Source organism: Hydra vulgaris, chromosome 08, assembly GCF_038396675.1.
Source record: "Hydra vulgaris chromosome 08, alternate assembly HydraT2T_AEP".
In the NCBI taxonomy this organism is placed as follows: Eukaryota; Metazoa; Cnidaria; class Hydrozoa; order Anthoathecata; family Hydridae; genus Hydra; species Hydra vulgaris.
Genome location: NC_088927.1, coordinates 11,440,039 through 11,454,626, shown reverse-complemented (window position 1 = coordinate 11,454,626; position 14,588 = coordinate 11,440,039). Strand labels below are relative to the sequence as shown.

At 28.2% G+C, this 14,588-nt stretch overlaps 1 protein-coding gene across 1 annotated transcript; it reads left to right on the top strand.

Annotated features, from left to right (window-relative positions):
• Positions 1–3,162: 3,162 nt before the first annotated feature.
• LOC136084175 (protein DGCR6-like) lies at positions 3,163–14,362 on the top strand. The gene is made up of 3 exons (XM_065804303.1): positions 3,163–3,262; positions 7,474–7,572; positions 14,238–14,362. The coding sequence occupies exons 1-3, from the start codon at positions 3,170–3,172 to the stop codon at positions 14,349–14,351; spliced, it is 306 nt and encodes a 101-aa protein (XP_065660375.1). The 5' UTR covers positions 3,163–3,169; the 3' UTR covers positions 14,352–14,362.
• Positions 14,363–14,588: the final 226 nt, after the last annotated feature.

Below are 14,588 nucleotides of genomic sequence, written 5' to 3'. Positions count from 1 at the left end.
ATATATAAATTTTTGTTCTTTTAATGTTATGTATGAAAAAAAAGTTGACTGATAGCTGTCTCATGTAACAAAGTTGTTGGACAGGTAAATATATTATTCCAAGCAACTTTATACCGTATTTTTGGCAAGCTTATTGTCTTCATATAGTCAAATGCCAATGATAGAATGTGCTCCTCCTTTTTACGCTGCGGGAGGTAATTTATTATGGGGGTAATTTATTTCATGACACCGGTCCACAATCTTTTATCTGATTGCTTCAACATATATAAGATAGTATTTATTATATTTGTATTTTATATTTTTTAAATAACATATATCTTTGATTTGGACGCTTTCCTTTTGATCAATTTTAAAAAATTTCCCTCCATGATAGCATGTCTAATGCATGCTATAAACTAACAAATCGTCGTTCGCTTGATGCCTTTTTTCTTGCGGATGCAATAGATCTACTCTCGTTTATATAAATATATACGCTATATTCTACTTCATAGTTCTTGTTGTAAACCATAATAAAATAGTAAAACCATAATAATAGTATTGTCGTAAACCATAATTAAAAAGTCTTTCATGTGCTTATTTTGGCTTTTATCAAATATAAGAAAAAGGCTATACAAGAACTACAAACATCTATCGTATATAAATAGCGTAACTAATAACCGTATGTATAATAGATTATATATAATAGCATTAATAACTGTAATAATGAAGCGGGAAGTGACGTCAATAATATTATATTGCATTATTACTTAAATTATAACAGTTCCTAATACCTTTTTCTAATTCTTTTAAAGAATTAACATTTACCAACATTTAAAGTCATTGTTAACGGAAACCTTCGATCATCAAAGATTTTTCCTCCGCGTTCGAAAGTTTGGACGTCTATTTAACTTTTTTTTGTTAAGAATGCCTCTAGACGTACCCGTAGCCACTGCGATTGTATTACGATTGTATTATTCATAAATCCGTATTTATGATATCTTCTTAACTTTCGTATTTTTCTTCTCATATCTGCAAAAAGATAAACAACGTTTATAATTTTTAAAATGACTTATGATCCACGAGCTGGCTAAAGTCGTCTGATGATTTTCAATCAGATCAGCTAAATTTTGGATCCAGCAATTCAGAAAAAGAAATTCCTTTATTTGACGATGAATTCATGAACCGAAAAAAACCGACTGTTCGTGTGGAATACGATCCGTGTGCTCCTTCCATTGAAAGTCACGAATCGCCAACCATAGATACTTTTTTGAAGGAAAAGCCAGATCCAAGAAAAGCTGAAACATATATATCAAGTTTACAAAAAATGATTAGACCGCTTTCATCGTAAGTATTATTGTTGTTGTTGTTGTATTTGTTTTGTTATTATTATTAATTTTATTATTATTGTCATTATAATAATTATTGTTATTATTGTTATTTTTATTATTACTATTATTATTATTTTTATTATTATTATTGTTATTATTATTATTATTATTATTATTATTATTATTATTATTATTATTATTATTATTATTATTGTTGTTGTTGTTGTTGTTATTGTTGTAAATTACAACAAACAAAACTATTTACGTAAATAATAGAGCCTAAATTCTAAATTTTCTTTAGCGAGTTCAAAAAAAAATTATCTTATGATGTGATTTGTCAACTAGCTCACGCAATTTTGGATGGTACTGTTTTTGAAATAGTGAAAGGACTTCAAGACATTCAGTTTATTACTGAAAAGAATTCTTTTTCACAGAGAGCAAAATTCTAGAAGAACATAAAAGTAATATATTATTTTAAAATATGTTTCAGCATCAAGTTGATTAAATAATTTTAGGGACACATATCAAAGATATACAGTCAATAGGATTGACTATGAACAATAGGACGAAAATGAACATCAGTACCAAATTTAGTAAATGTCAAAGCCACAGACCAATATATTAGATAAATATTGTATTATTTTCATTTGGTTGGCTTAAATATAATATATAGAAGTAAATTTTTGGCTGTGCAAAAATTTTTCCTTTCTTGCCCTTTTTCTATCGCACACAAACAGCAAGAGTTCTGTGGTTCGAGCAATTAGGTGACTTATCACAGAGTTCTTTATATCTTAAGAAGTGCGTATCAAAACATAAAAATTGCTACTGACAAGATTAAATATTGTTTTAGTAAAACCAAAGTTTAGGTTTTTCCTTCTCTCTATCTGGTTATTTGCTTATTTAAATATTACATTTTTATAACTAAGGATATAAGTTAGTAAAGTTTTACTATGCTATTTAAAGAATTATTCCTCAAAATTTAAAAAATAAAATAAAACAGGCAAGGTTATAAAACAAGTTACAAACAAGCAGACCTAAAAACGGCTGTAAATATAGTAAAAAAACATGGATTTATCATTAGGAAGGCTGCTTGAACTTACAACATTTCTTTTGAAACATTACATAAAAAAGTAAAATATGGAAAAATTTTTGAGGTATTTCACTGTTTTTAAATTTCCTTTGAGTTTTTAATTTTTCAAATTAAATTAAAATATATTGGCACACTAAATAAAAAATATGTTTTAAAAAATTACTAACCCGAAGTTAGTGGATTAAATTTGGTCTAATTATGTTTACCATTGAAATTTTATAGTATGTGTTTTTTGTAAAAATAAGGCAGCTGAACATTTTAGTTTTTTAAAATATGTCTGGCAATACTAAAAAAATTTCAATACTCAAAAATTGAAATATTAAAATAGCAATAATAACTTTGTAAAAATGTGTGAAAGTTGTGTTCATATAAAAAAAAAATAGTCTGTACAGAAAAAAGTTTTTCAGTATATGATCAGCATTAACTAATTATATAGGGTGTCACATTAAAAATGTGAACACTGTAAAGAAGATTATTAGGATATATTATGTGAGAATATTTTATGTTTAAAGTGTTGCAAAACACTATAAACATATAATGTGCGTTAGTATTTCGGATAACCCTAAACAAACATTTTATTATACAATAAAGTTCATTTCTTATACCATTAAGTTCACCTTTTATACAAGTCACTGCATTATTATCATTTGATTTAGTTTTATTAAAATGAAAGTTTGTCCATTGTCTCAAAGATAATTATTTATGCACATAATTAACATAATTATTTATTCAGAACAAATCTATGCTTTTTTTGTTTAGTAAAAAAATAGCTATGCTGAAACGTCATCAAGAAAGTATTGAAAGATCTCAAACTCGACCTCATCACATACTAGTTTTGGAGAGACATCATGCTGACGAGAAAAAGGTTTTAATAAATATTATGGTTACATTAATTAATTTTTTATAAATAATAGTAAATTTAGTTAACTTTAAATTTTTTATCTTTATTCATCTAAGTATTTTACTTTTTATGTGTTTTTAAAAGTAATATACTTAGGAATATTTCTGCACGACTATAACAGGTATGTTGTCCAGGCCACAATCTGTAGAGTCTAAGCAGAAAATCACTTTAGATACAGAAGCTGAAGTGAAACAAATTTTAAGCAATCAATCTTTTTGTCGACTATACCAGGTAGGATGTGATTGGTGGAATCAAGAGATAAGATTTGATGAAAAGTGCTTAGCAAACAAGTCAGCTTCGTCTTTAGGTGAGATAACAAATTCTAAACCATGCAAGAGAAGAGGAATAATAGATTTGCCCTTATTGTAGACATTTTTAACGATTTTTCAGTAGTCTCTGGAGCCTAATTTTTGAGATGTAATAAAAAATTTTGTGACCTGAAAATAGTGGGCTTTGGCATCAGACAAAACCTTTTTTTAATAGTTTCTATCAGTAGAAAACAGACACCTGTTTTCTGGAGAATTGTTTTGGCAATAGATATGAAAGTAATGGTTCCGATTAGATATTGCAACAGCATGAGAGGAAAACTATGGAAAGTGAAGCTTGACTTCACTTCCATCAGTTTTCCTCTCATGCTGTTCAAGAAGTTATACAAGAAGCACATTCTAGGCAGAAGATGAAAGATTTCTACCCAAGGGCCATCACAAAGAAAATTACAGAAAGAGTCTGAGTCAGTGGACTCTTTCCGTGAGATCATTAGTAGTTATGAAAAGGTGCAATAATGGAAGAATTCCAATGATGATATAGAATGAGATAATAGCAGAAACTAAGCACTGACAGGATCAGAAACAAGACCTAAGTCAAGTAGAGAAGGTAAATGATTCAGATTATCTGGAAAGCAAGTTGGAAAGTTGACTTTTTATGTTAGAAATATAGAAAGGAAAAAGTTTTGTGCCTAACACAAATCAGGTGATGAGCATAAAAGTCACCATCAACAACAGTATTGGCTGAAGTAGAAAAGGAAAGGGTTAGGTTTTGATCATAATTAATTTGAGGTCATTTGATCAAAAATAAAATTGAAAAGCATGGAGTCTTGAGATGAAGGAAAGCGATATAGAACAAAAAGAAAAGTAATAGAGTAAAACGGTGTTAAACAAAAGAACGTAAAAAAATAGTCTGTGGATTCAAACCTAGGTGAATTCTTACAAATGTAAATGCCCAGGCCAAGCATGTAACTATTGGAGTCTTTACTAATTAAAGGAAGATAACCATCAACACTAAGATTACAAGATGGATGAGCTGAAGCTCAAAATAGTCCCTCAAAAACAAGTAGGTCTGGTGAACTTTACAAGAGATAAGACTCAACATAAGGGCAGTTACTTCGAAGACTACGAATCTAGTGAATAATAGACTTAGACAACTTGGTGATAAATATTGTTTTTTGTGTTTTTAGTTTTTGATACTTTAGTCATTTTTAAATTAGTTAAATCAAATTACATTTTTAAATCACTAAAATAAAGCACAGATTAGTACTCAGTACACTATCTAATAGTCCAAACAATTGCCTCATATCTACTAATAAACCCTAAGCCGTAACAAAGGGCTCCAAATATGCCCTCAACAATGCACATCAAAAGTACGAATAGCCAACCTCGGAACTATAAAACTTAGATTTAGAGCTGTACCCTCATTAGGAGATAATAGATTGAGTTGCCTTGTCATAAAAACAGAGGCACAAGTGAAACTTATGCAATGAGTCAAGAAGATCATTCTTTCAACATCCTAAACTGGAGACAATGTATTATAAATACATCTGCACCAGCCTAATAGATGAAGAAAGGGTGTGAAGCTGGTCAACAGATAGAATCTGTTAACCCATTAAGTCTTTACCTAGGAGGCTTTCTACAAGACAGTAGCCGGATGCATTTAACATCTGCCCAAGATGAGTATTTTTATCGAGACACCATCTCTAGCCTTTACTCAACCAATAACTTTAAGGCAGAGGGTATTTTGAGTTGGAGTTGGCTTCTCCGAGCCTTTGCCTAAAAGAGCAAATCCTTCAAGGCAGCAGGACATGAAGCAGGTTGTACATGTTGTCAGTAGCAGGATAACGTGACCTGACCCTATTCTGTAAATTAAATTTTTAAATTAATAAAAAAATTTTCTTTTTTCGTTAAGGCCACAAATATTTTCAGTTATTAAAAATATTTATTATTAAAAATGTAATCAAATTGTTTAACATTATTTTTTATGATTTTATCGTGTTTGGACTTCAAACTTTCTCTATGTTTTCTTTGAAATTCTTAATAGGATTTAGTAGCACTTATTTCCATGTTTTATTTATGTGGTACTAGTTAAATGGTTGAGTTTAAGAAACTACCAAGTTTAATCTCGATCATTTTGTTCTAATAATATTAAGCTCTTTTTATTTACCTATAGAGTAGTTTTTTGTGCTTTTATATGATATCACTAAATATTCTAATAACTCTAGTATCAACAACCTGGCATTTAAAACAGTTTTTATAAATTCTCATTCAGATTTCTGAGTAATTAAGTTGTGCTCCGTTTCTCTTCCCTCTGTTGGTGGCACTTTATTTTTACTAGTTAGTAATAGTTTTAAAACTATTACCTCATTATTCTCATATCTGATTTCCTGGATAATTGCATCAATTTCTCACTAACTAACTTTCTATGATTTACTTTGTGATGATCTATGTTACCATTTTGAGGTTGTTTTTTAGTTGTTTTTTTTTTCAGATTTTTCAACAGATTTTGCTGAAAAAAAACATCTTTTTATAATAGCAAGAGTTTGTGCAATAAGGTATTGACTAATACTAAAGCTTATTGTATTTTTAATTGTTATTAATTGTTATTATATTCTTATAATAAGATCCAAATATCAGAGATTAAGTATTAAGGATTTTTGCCTTTTGTTAATGAGCTTCATTAACAAGATTCAAGATTTTTAAAAAGTCTCTAGAACCTAACTTCTGAGATAAAACACAAAATTTACTGATCAGAATATAGTATGTCTTTGTGTAAGTCCTTCTTGTATTGATTTCTTGAATTGATATAAAGATGTTTGTTTTCAGGAAAGTGAATGAAATGATTGAGTGGAAATAGCAATAAGAAGGAGAACGTTATATGGTAGAGTGAGGCTTGACTTGAAATGGACAAAAAAAAGCTTATATGCCTGTCTGAATCCTAAAGATTTTATAGAAGATGCACTGTTCAGAAAAGATCTAAAAGACATCAGCTTAAGGATTATCACAAAGAATATTATAAAAGAAATCACACTCAGGTATTTGTAAAACATACCATCATGAATGGTAAATGATTTATTAAGAAGCTTCTTTAATGACTTTTAAATTCAAATCAATTATGAAAATTGTTTTATGGAACATTTTAGTAGTTACTCATATTATCAAAAACTTTTTTGGATCAATAATAAATATTGATTCAAAAAAGTTTGATAAAAAAACTTTTTTAAGCTTTTTATTGTTATCTGTTATTTACTACTACCAATGTGCACACAACTTGTTTCTTTGCACACTTGCACACAACTTCTTTCTCCACATGGCAGCTTTGTTCTACAAAGTATATAGTTTGGAGTTGTACAGTTAAAAGACATTGTAACAAGCTGTATTAACATAATAGTATATTAAAAAATAGTCTGCTCATTGACTGTACCAGGCCCCCTGATTTTTAGTGAGATGAATACATTAAAAATAAAAGACATTGTTTAACTAAAATTATTTATTTCCTTTAACTAAATGTTAAAAAATCTTTACAATCTGTACTAATACTTTACAATTACTGAATGTTTTCAACTTAATTGTTTGCCTTAATATTATTTTATGATTTTAATGTTCTTAAATAAAATAACAATTTTTTTATGATTTAAATGTTTTGAAATTAAATTTTAAAAATTTGGAAGTAATTTTTTTTAGCTATATAAACACTAAGTGTATATAATGTAGGTATGTAAACAGTAAGTGTATATAATGTAGCTACATAACACTTAGTTTATATTATGTATAATATAAGCACGAAGTAATTATAATGTTGCTATTTTACACATAATATAGATGGATAAAACACTAAGTGTATATAATGTAGCTATATATCACTAAATGTATAAAGCTATATAGTTGTTTATCAATTTTTAATGTTAGATATTTTATCAAAAGTGTGAAAAGGAAATGGCACAGTTAGATCAAAAACTATTATTAGAGTTAGACCAACAAGTTTCAGATCAACAGAGTACACTTGAGGTAATCTGATAATTTAATCATAAATTAAATTGTCTTACATTTATTAGTCAATTAATTACATTAACTAATTGTCTTAAATGTTACAATGAGTTGCAAAGTATTGTCTTATTTTCTTGTTTCCCTTCTTTCAAGGTTTACATAATGGTTAATGTATTGCAGACAGGTTAATAATATAACAATAAAGCTAAATAAAAACAAAGTTTTTTATGGTTGTTTGAAATATTTTGTTGCTAATGCAATAATGCAATATGCTACAATAAATAAATCATAATTATGTTGATTGAGAAGAGCATAGTGATGGTGGTTTAACAAATGCAAGAATCTGAAACGAAAATACAATCACAGTTATTTGTTGCCGATCAGCGAAATGTGTGTTTTTTGTTAATGTTAATCTGTTAGTTTGTTTAAGTTTATATTCAAATTAGAATTTTGAAGAAAGTCACAATAAAGTACTTAGAAGTTCTTTATTTTATATTGAAAAAATGGCTGGTAACACAATTTGTTTGAAATGAGATTTGTTTATTTCTAACAAACTGTCCAGCCGCAGACTAGAAACCACACAGTTGTTATTATGGCTAAATATTTTACCCATAAAAAATCCTAATGTAATTAAAAAAGCTCGCCAGACTAATGATCAAAAAATCTTGATGTGTGATAACTGTAAAACCTGATGGCAACCTGATGACTTCAACCTGATGACTACGCTAATGAACTAATTTTAAAATTTATAGAGTAAAAGTACCGCAAACCGGACTTCACAAAAAGCTAAATAACTTTTTTACTATTGAGAATTTGTAGGATTTTTTTTCCTGGAATATGGTTCTTTACAGTGTAAAATTCAATTTCAAGTTTCCATGGAAAATAAGATTTTATTTTTTTAAAAAGTGTCCACTGTTTCAGTGTTAAAAAAATTCAATTTCAAGTTTCCATGGAAAATAAGATTATTTTTTTAAAAAGTGTCCGCTTTTGGGAAAATTGTACCTAAAAGCGGACAGTTCCAAATTATATGAAAAAAACAATCAATATTTTTATTTTTAATGTTAAAATAAACACATAATAATAATACAAGCAGAAAAAACAAGAAATAAAACTAATAAAAAAACATAAGCAAGCTTGATCTTAAAATAAAATAAAAAAATTTATAAACTAGGTTCTGTGACTTTTTGTGCAAAAGAATTCTTTGCCTATTATATATCTTTTTGGAGACAAGGCTTATAAAGCCACAAACTGCAACTAGATTTTTTGGGAAAACTTTGGGCACTTTTTGTAATATATATTTTTTGGCTTTCTTGGCAGGAGTTTTTACTTCTACTGCTGCAATTCAACATACGTTTGTTTTAATAGCTTTGCATTGTCTTCTTCTCTTAACTGGTTTAACCATGCTTCTTCTGTAAAAGCTTGACCAACCACTGTTATGACATTTCTGGCTTTTTTTTCCAATGCTAATAAGCATTTTGGAATTGAAATTGGTTCAAGAGAGTTCTTGAAAACTGATTTTTACACAAGTCGCCAATTCTTCTTGAGAAGTTAAATTTAAATTTAGAATTGAAGTTAGAGTTGCATGCGGAATTAAGGTTCGTTTTTGTTGAGCAGTTTGAGGCAAAGAATTTGGGCTGCGTGGTTATTTTATTAACTCTGATGGTGTTATTAAAGCATTATTAAAAGTTTGACGAATTTGTAATTTTGATTTGTCAATGTTGTCTTGATTTAATGGAAAGAGACCAGTGTTTTTAAAACCAGCAATAATTTGAGTACAAGTGTGACTCTGTCTTCTATACAACTGTGCTTGGGGAAATTTTTTTGGACAAATTGCTAAAACCACTTTCAGCATAAAATTTTTGTAAAATATCATGCCAAACATTTTTGACATTTCAAAATACACCAACATTAAGTGTAGCCTTAAAGTGTGAATAAAACATTGTATTGTTTTATTTTCACTTTAACACTTTAATAACAGCGTGTGTCCTGTGGCCATTCAAAAGTAAAATATGTTGACCACCAATTTTTTGAATGTGAGGAATAAACATTTTATCGAGCCACTGCAAAAATTGGTTATTTTTCATCCAACCTGAGGGTGGTATTATATAAAGTGTGTTTGGTGGGCCTCCTTTAATCCAATAAACATATAGTCAATTTTTTGATTTGTAAACAACAAAAGATGGTAGAAGGAATGCATCAGCATTAATACAATTAAGGACAGTGTGAGTTTATTTTTTGTTATTTCCAGTTAATACAAGTGGACGCTTTTAGCACCTCTTCTAGTAATTACTTTCACATCACCCTTGTTACCATTGAAACCAGTTTCATCACTATTCCACAAATGCATGGCTTTACTCAAATCTATTTTTGCTAAATCAAAAAATTTTTCAAAACAATAAAATAACAGGCAATAATTTCTGGTACCTTGCTCTCAAAGATGCGATGTTTGTAGCTGTTCTTTTGCTTAGTTCTGAGTCCCATTGACCCATAAACCCTTTGTACCTTTGATCTAGTTGTCTACCAAAGCTGCTCTTAAACTTAACTTGCCATTTTTAATCTTATCCAATACGCTTTTTATTGTCTCCTCAGTGTAAGGCTTTTCGTTTATTTTATTTTTTGCCATTTTAAAATTTGAGTAAATTCAATTCAATTACAGTTATGCAAGAAATTTAAAATGAAAAAGCGATGCACATTGGTGGTTACTTTGTGTACTTTTGTTACTTTAACTTCAACAGTAAGTGCAAAAATACAAAATTAATTAATTAATTACAAAAGTGTGAAAACTTAAAAAACCCTAATGAAAAAAATTCAATCAGTGTGAAAAAATAATTAAACAAATTACTTTTAACATAATAAAAAAATTGATGAGAGTGAAAAAATGATAAACAGATTAACTTATGAAATTTTAATTGATTATAGGGCGATTTGTTGCGTCTGGCTCAAGGTCAAAACATAGCGTTCTCTACTACTCGCCTATTCATCGTGCAACCGGATTTTTTTGTGGAGACCTACTTTATTATGGCAAAAAATAATTATTCCTCCATGTTCAGATTAGTTAAAATGTCGTGTCGCTCATATTATATATTTAAATAATAGAATATAAATACGATGTTAATAAACTTATATAATTTAAACATGGAGTTTTAGATTTAACTTAAAGTGAATAATATATTTATAAAATCTAGATTAAATCATCATGCCAAATAAATGTTGTGTGTATGCTTGTCACACCAGCTATAAAAGTGAAAGAAAACAAAATATCTAGTGAAGTTAATAAAACATCAGTGTATCGGTTTCCAAGTGATAACGTTGAGCGTGAAAAATGGATTAAAGCTATTCTAAACTCTAATTTGGTTATTACCAAGTATACTGTTATCTGTGAGTTACACTGGCCTCCAAATTTTGATACAGTTATAGTGTGTGGAGGAAAACGACAACCAAAAAATGCTTATTCTCTTAGGCTGGAAATACCTTTATCTCAGATACTCACAAATACTTTTATCCAACTAAAAGAACTAGCAAAAGATCTTTAAGATTTTTTAAGACTTTTAAGATTTCTTAAAAGGGATAAATCGAATCATAACTGTTGACATCTGGTCTAAGTTTGATGATGTTTTTTAGCTCCTTGAAAATGGACAATAAAAAAGAAGTAATTATGCAACATATTTCAAGAAGTACATGAGATGGTGAGCTAGACACATTTCTTAAAAGGAATAAAGGTAATTTTCGTGACATTAAATTTTAATGATTAAAAACAAGTTTATCAATGGCAGTGATCACCAGCATCCAGTTATATCGTTTATGGTTGATGGCTATGTTGTTATACAACCTTCAAATTTTTATAAATGGAATACCTTTTTTGTACTTAAAATTTATGAAAATCTTGCTTTTGAAACATTTCATTATGGGATTAAGTGTCACATTTCTAGCTTAACAGTGAATCAAATCATAACTGTTGACACCTAAATTTGATGAGATACTTCATTTTAGCTCCTTGAAAATGGACAATAAAAAAGAAGTAATTTTGCCAACATATTTTGAGTTATGGGATTAAAAACAATTGGAAAAATAGTTATACACTCTTTTATTTTTCAACATCAAGGGCATTATATAATCGCTTAAGAAAGGATCAACTTCCGTCTATTTCAACACTCACTCTGAAAAATACTTCAAAAAATTTTAATATTAATGAAAAAAATTTATTTAATTTTTAGTTATTCTCCCGCATAAGCAGAAGTTATTTATCATACTACATAATGATATGTTAAAAAAAGTTTACTTTACTGTGGTGGAACTATTTTAATAATAAGAAGGATAACCCATTGGAATTGTCCAAAACATTGTTAGTGATTATGACTGTTTGTTTAAATGGGGGTCCAAAGGTGTTAATTAAAATAATACCAATATCAAAATTATGATCTGATTTTTTGCTTTTTTGAACAGATTAATTTAACCAATCAAATAATTGATTCAGTCAGTGCGAATGTGGAGCTATTGTGTGTGATGGAAATCGTGTCAATCCAGCTTTTTTTTTTAAATGTGCATATTCGTTCCAGGAAAACCATTGTTAACAGTAGATGGAAAGTATTTAGTTTAAGATTTTTTACACCTCATAAAAAGTATTTGTAATCTTTGGTTAACTGAAAAAACTCAGGAATTAATATTTGGCGATAACGGAGTAACCTGGGTTGCAAAAAGGACTCATTTAAAGCAGCTTCCAATGCAGAATCTAGAAGCTTTCTAAAGTTATCTGACCTGAATGAAACTTCTGTTTTCTCCTAAACCTGGTGAATGATAGTGTGTTTTGACAGTTTTCAGAGTATTTTCTGAAAAAACTTATGCTGGTCTTTTGCAACATCCTGACATGATTCATAGTGATGTTAACGACACAGCTGTATTTATCAATAAAGTTATTATTTGGTGGAAATTGTTAAATGTCAAAGCCATCGGTGCTGATACAAAACATAATAATCCCTTGCAGACTGTTATCATTAATCCTAATGACAACCGTTTAAATTTAATACTGCAATTTGGTGATATAGCTTTTAAAATAGCAGGTCCCAAAGATAAACGTATTAAACAGCTTATAAAGGTACTGCAACTTGTATATATCAAACTTGTTATGGACTAGTAGATTTATGTAGATATTTACTTAACACTATGCAAAACTATGTACTCTTGGTCAATTTACATCAGATCACCTGGAAAGAGAATATAGTATACAATATTTTCTTTGTGTTCTACAAGTTATTGAAAAATTACATATCAAACATGCATCTTTACTTTTTGAAATTAAATGTAGATATTGACAATTTTAATGTAAAGTCTGGTCATCAATTTGCATTATACAATACAAATTGTCTATAGACTGCTGCGAAATTCTCATAGTTTCAAGATCTGGAATCTTTTATTGCTAATGATGTCAAAATGTCACTTATTCACATTGCTGGTTATGAAAAAAACACGAAATGATGAAGAAGCGGACTAGTTATGAACTTTTAGATCAAATAACATACTATTATCAGAAGTATGGTCAGTTTTCTAAACGTTTGGATCGTGGTGGATTAAAAGTTCCGAGTGAAAATTCGTGCAATGGACATTTTTTTGTTTTGTAATTTTTCAAATAATTAAAGATCATGTTTGCAGAAAATCTTTAAGTAGTATTTTTATGATCATATCAGGCTATTGTTTATTGGATATGGAAGAACATCATTGTTTAATATTGAGAAATATTTTTTTTTAATTTATGTACCACTATCACTCCAAGATCTGGCAAAGAATCTGCACTAAAAGTATCTTAGAAGTCTACTTAATTGTCTACTATTTATAATATATATAGTATACTATTTTATAAAAGTCTCATATAGTAGTTTTTTTGATTTTTTTAAATTGTTCAGATTTTGTTAACAAAATCTAGAAATTTTACATAGAAAATGTTTTAAACCAAATGAAAAATATTAGATAAATTTTAAACAAAATTTATCTTTATATTCTTTGTTTGGTTTAATAACATTTTCTATTCAATATAAGAAAAAATCAGTTTTGTATTTTAGATGGTAAAGCCAAAACTAAAGGTGAAATTATATAATTATGTAATTATATAATTATGTAGTAAGAGAACTCTTAACGCTATGGGTGAAAACTAAAAAAACCTTGTTTCCGTCAATACTTTTAAGGGAGTAAGATTTTGAAAATCTAAAACTATTTTTGAAATTAGTAGAAAATTTCCAAAAAAATAAATTACTTTGATTTTAAATTGCTTTTTTAAATCTTTCATGCTAAAAACCTAATTTCAAAAAAAAGTTTGATTTTAGGGTTGGATTTGTTTAAACTTAAATATCTTATTAAAGCAATGATTTTAATAATTTTTTTGAAATTTTATTATTTTGCACACACTAAAAATTAAAAACTTTTTTAAAATTTGCAAATATCTTTATTTTTAGTGAAAATAATCAGTTTTTTCGATACGTGTACCAGCTTGCGCACTATCCGGTTTGCGGTACTCTAATCTTTTCTTCTTTTGATTTGTTTTTGAATTTTATATTTCAGTTTTATATTTTGAGCATTTATAAAAAAAATATATATATTGAAAAATTTATAAATTTTTTATTTAAACAGAGTCTTATAAGATCATAAAATTTATTTGCTTGTTAAATTTGTTCGTTAAATTTGTTTGCTTTTTTTAGAGAGCTGGTCTTCCGATGTTTTATCTAACAAACAATCCTGATGAAGTCAGATTGCAATGTATGTTCTTGAGTTTATATCTAAGCTTATCGATTCTTAACAACATCGTCGTATGAATAGGGTGGAATATCAAGTATAAGATCACTAGAATGCACAGGCACTCGAGATTTAAAAGAAAAAATGCAGAATAATTTTTTTCGATCTAATTGTTTTAAAGAGTACCGATTTTTTTTTTTTATATATAAAAGTTATTAAAAAATAATTGAAGGTTGATGGACTTTGCATTACATTAAACGTTGATAAGATCGTTGAAAGCTATAAACCAATTCAAATAGACTTACTTCGAATTGAAC

Excerpts from the sequence above, each read along its gene's own strand:
- LOC136084175 (XM_065804303.1), top strand. The coding sequence starts at position 3,170 with ATGCTGAAACGTCATCAAGAAAGTATTGAAAGATCTCAAACTCGACCT. Across the intron at positions 3,263-7,473 it reads ATCATGCTGACGAGAAAAAG|ATATTTTATCAAAAGTGTGA; the intron begins GTTTTAATAAAT and ends TTTTAATGTTAG. Across the intron at positions 7,573-14,237 it reads ATCAACAGAGTACACTTGAG|AGAGCTGGTCTTCCGATGTT; the intron begins GTAATCTGATAA and ends TGCTTTTTTTAG.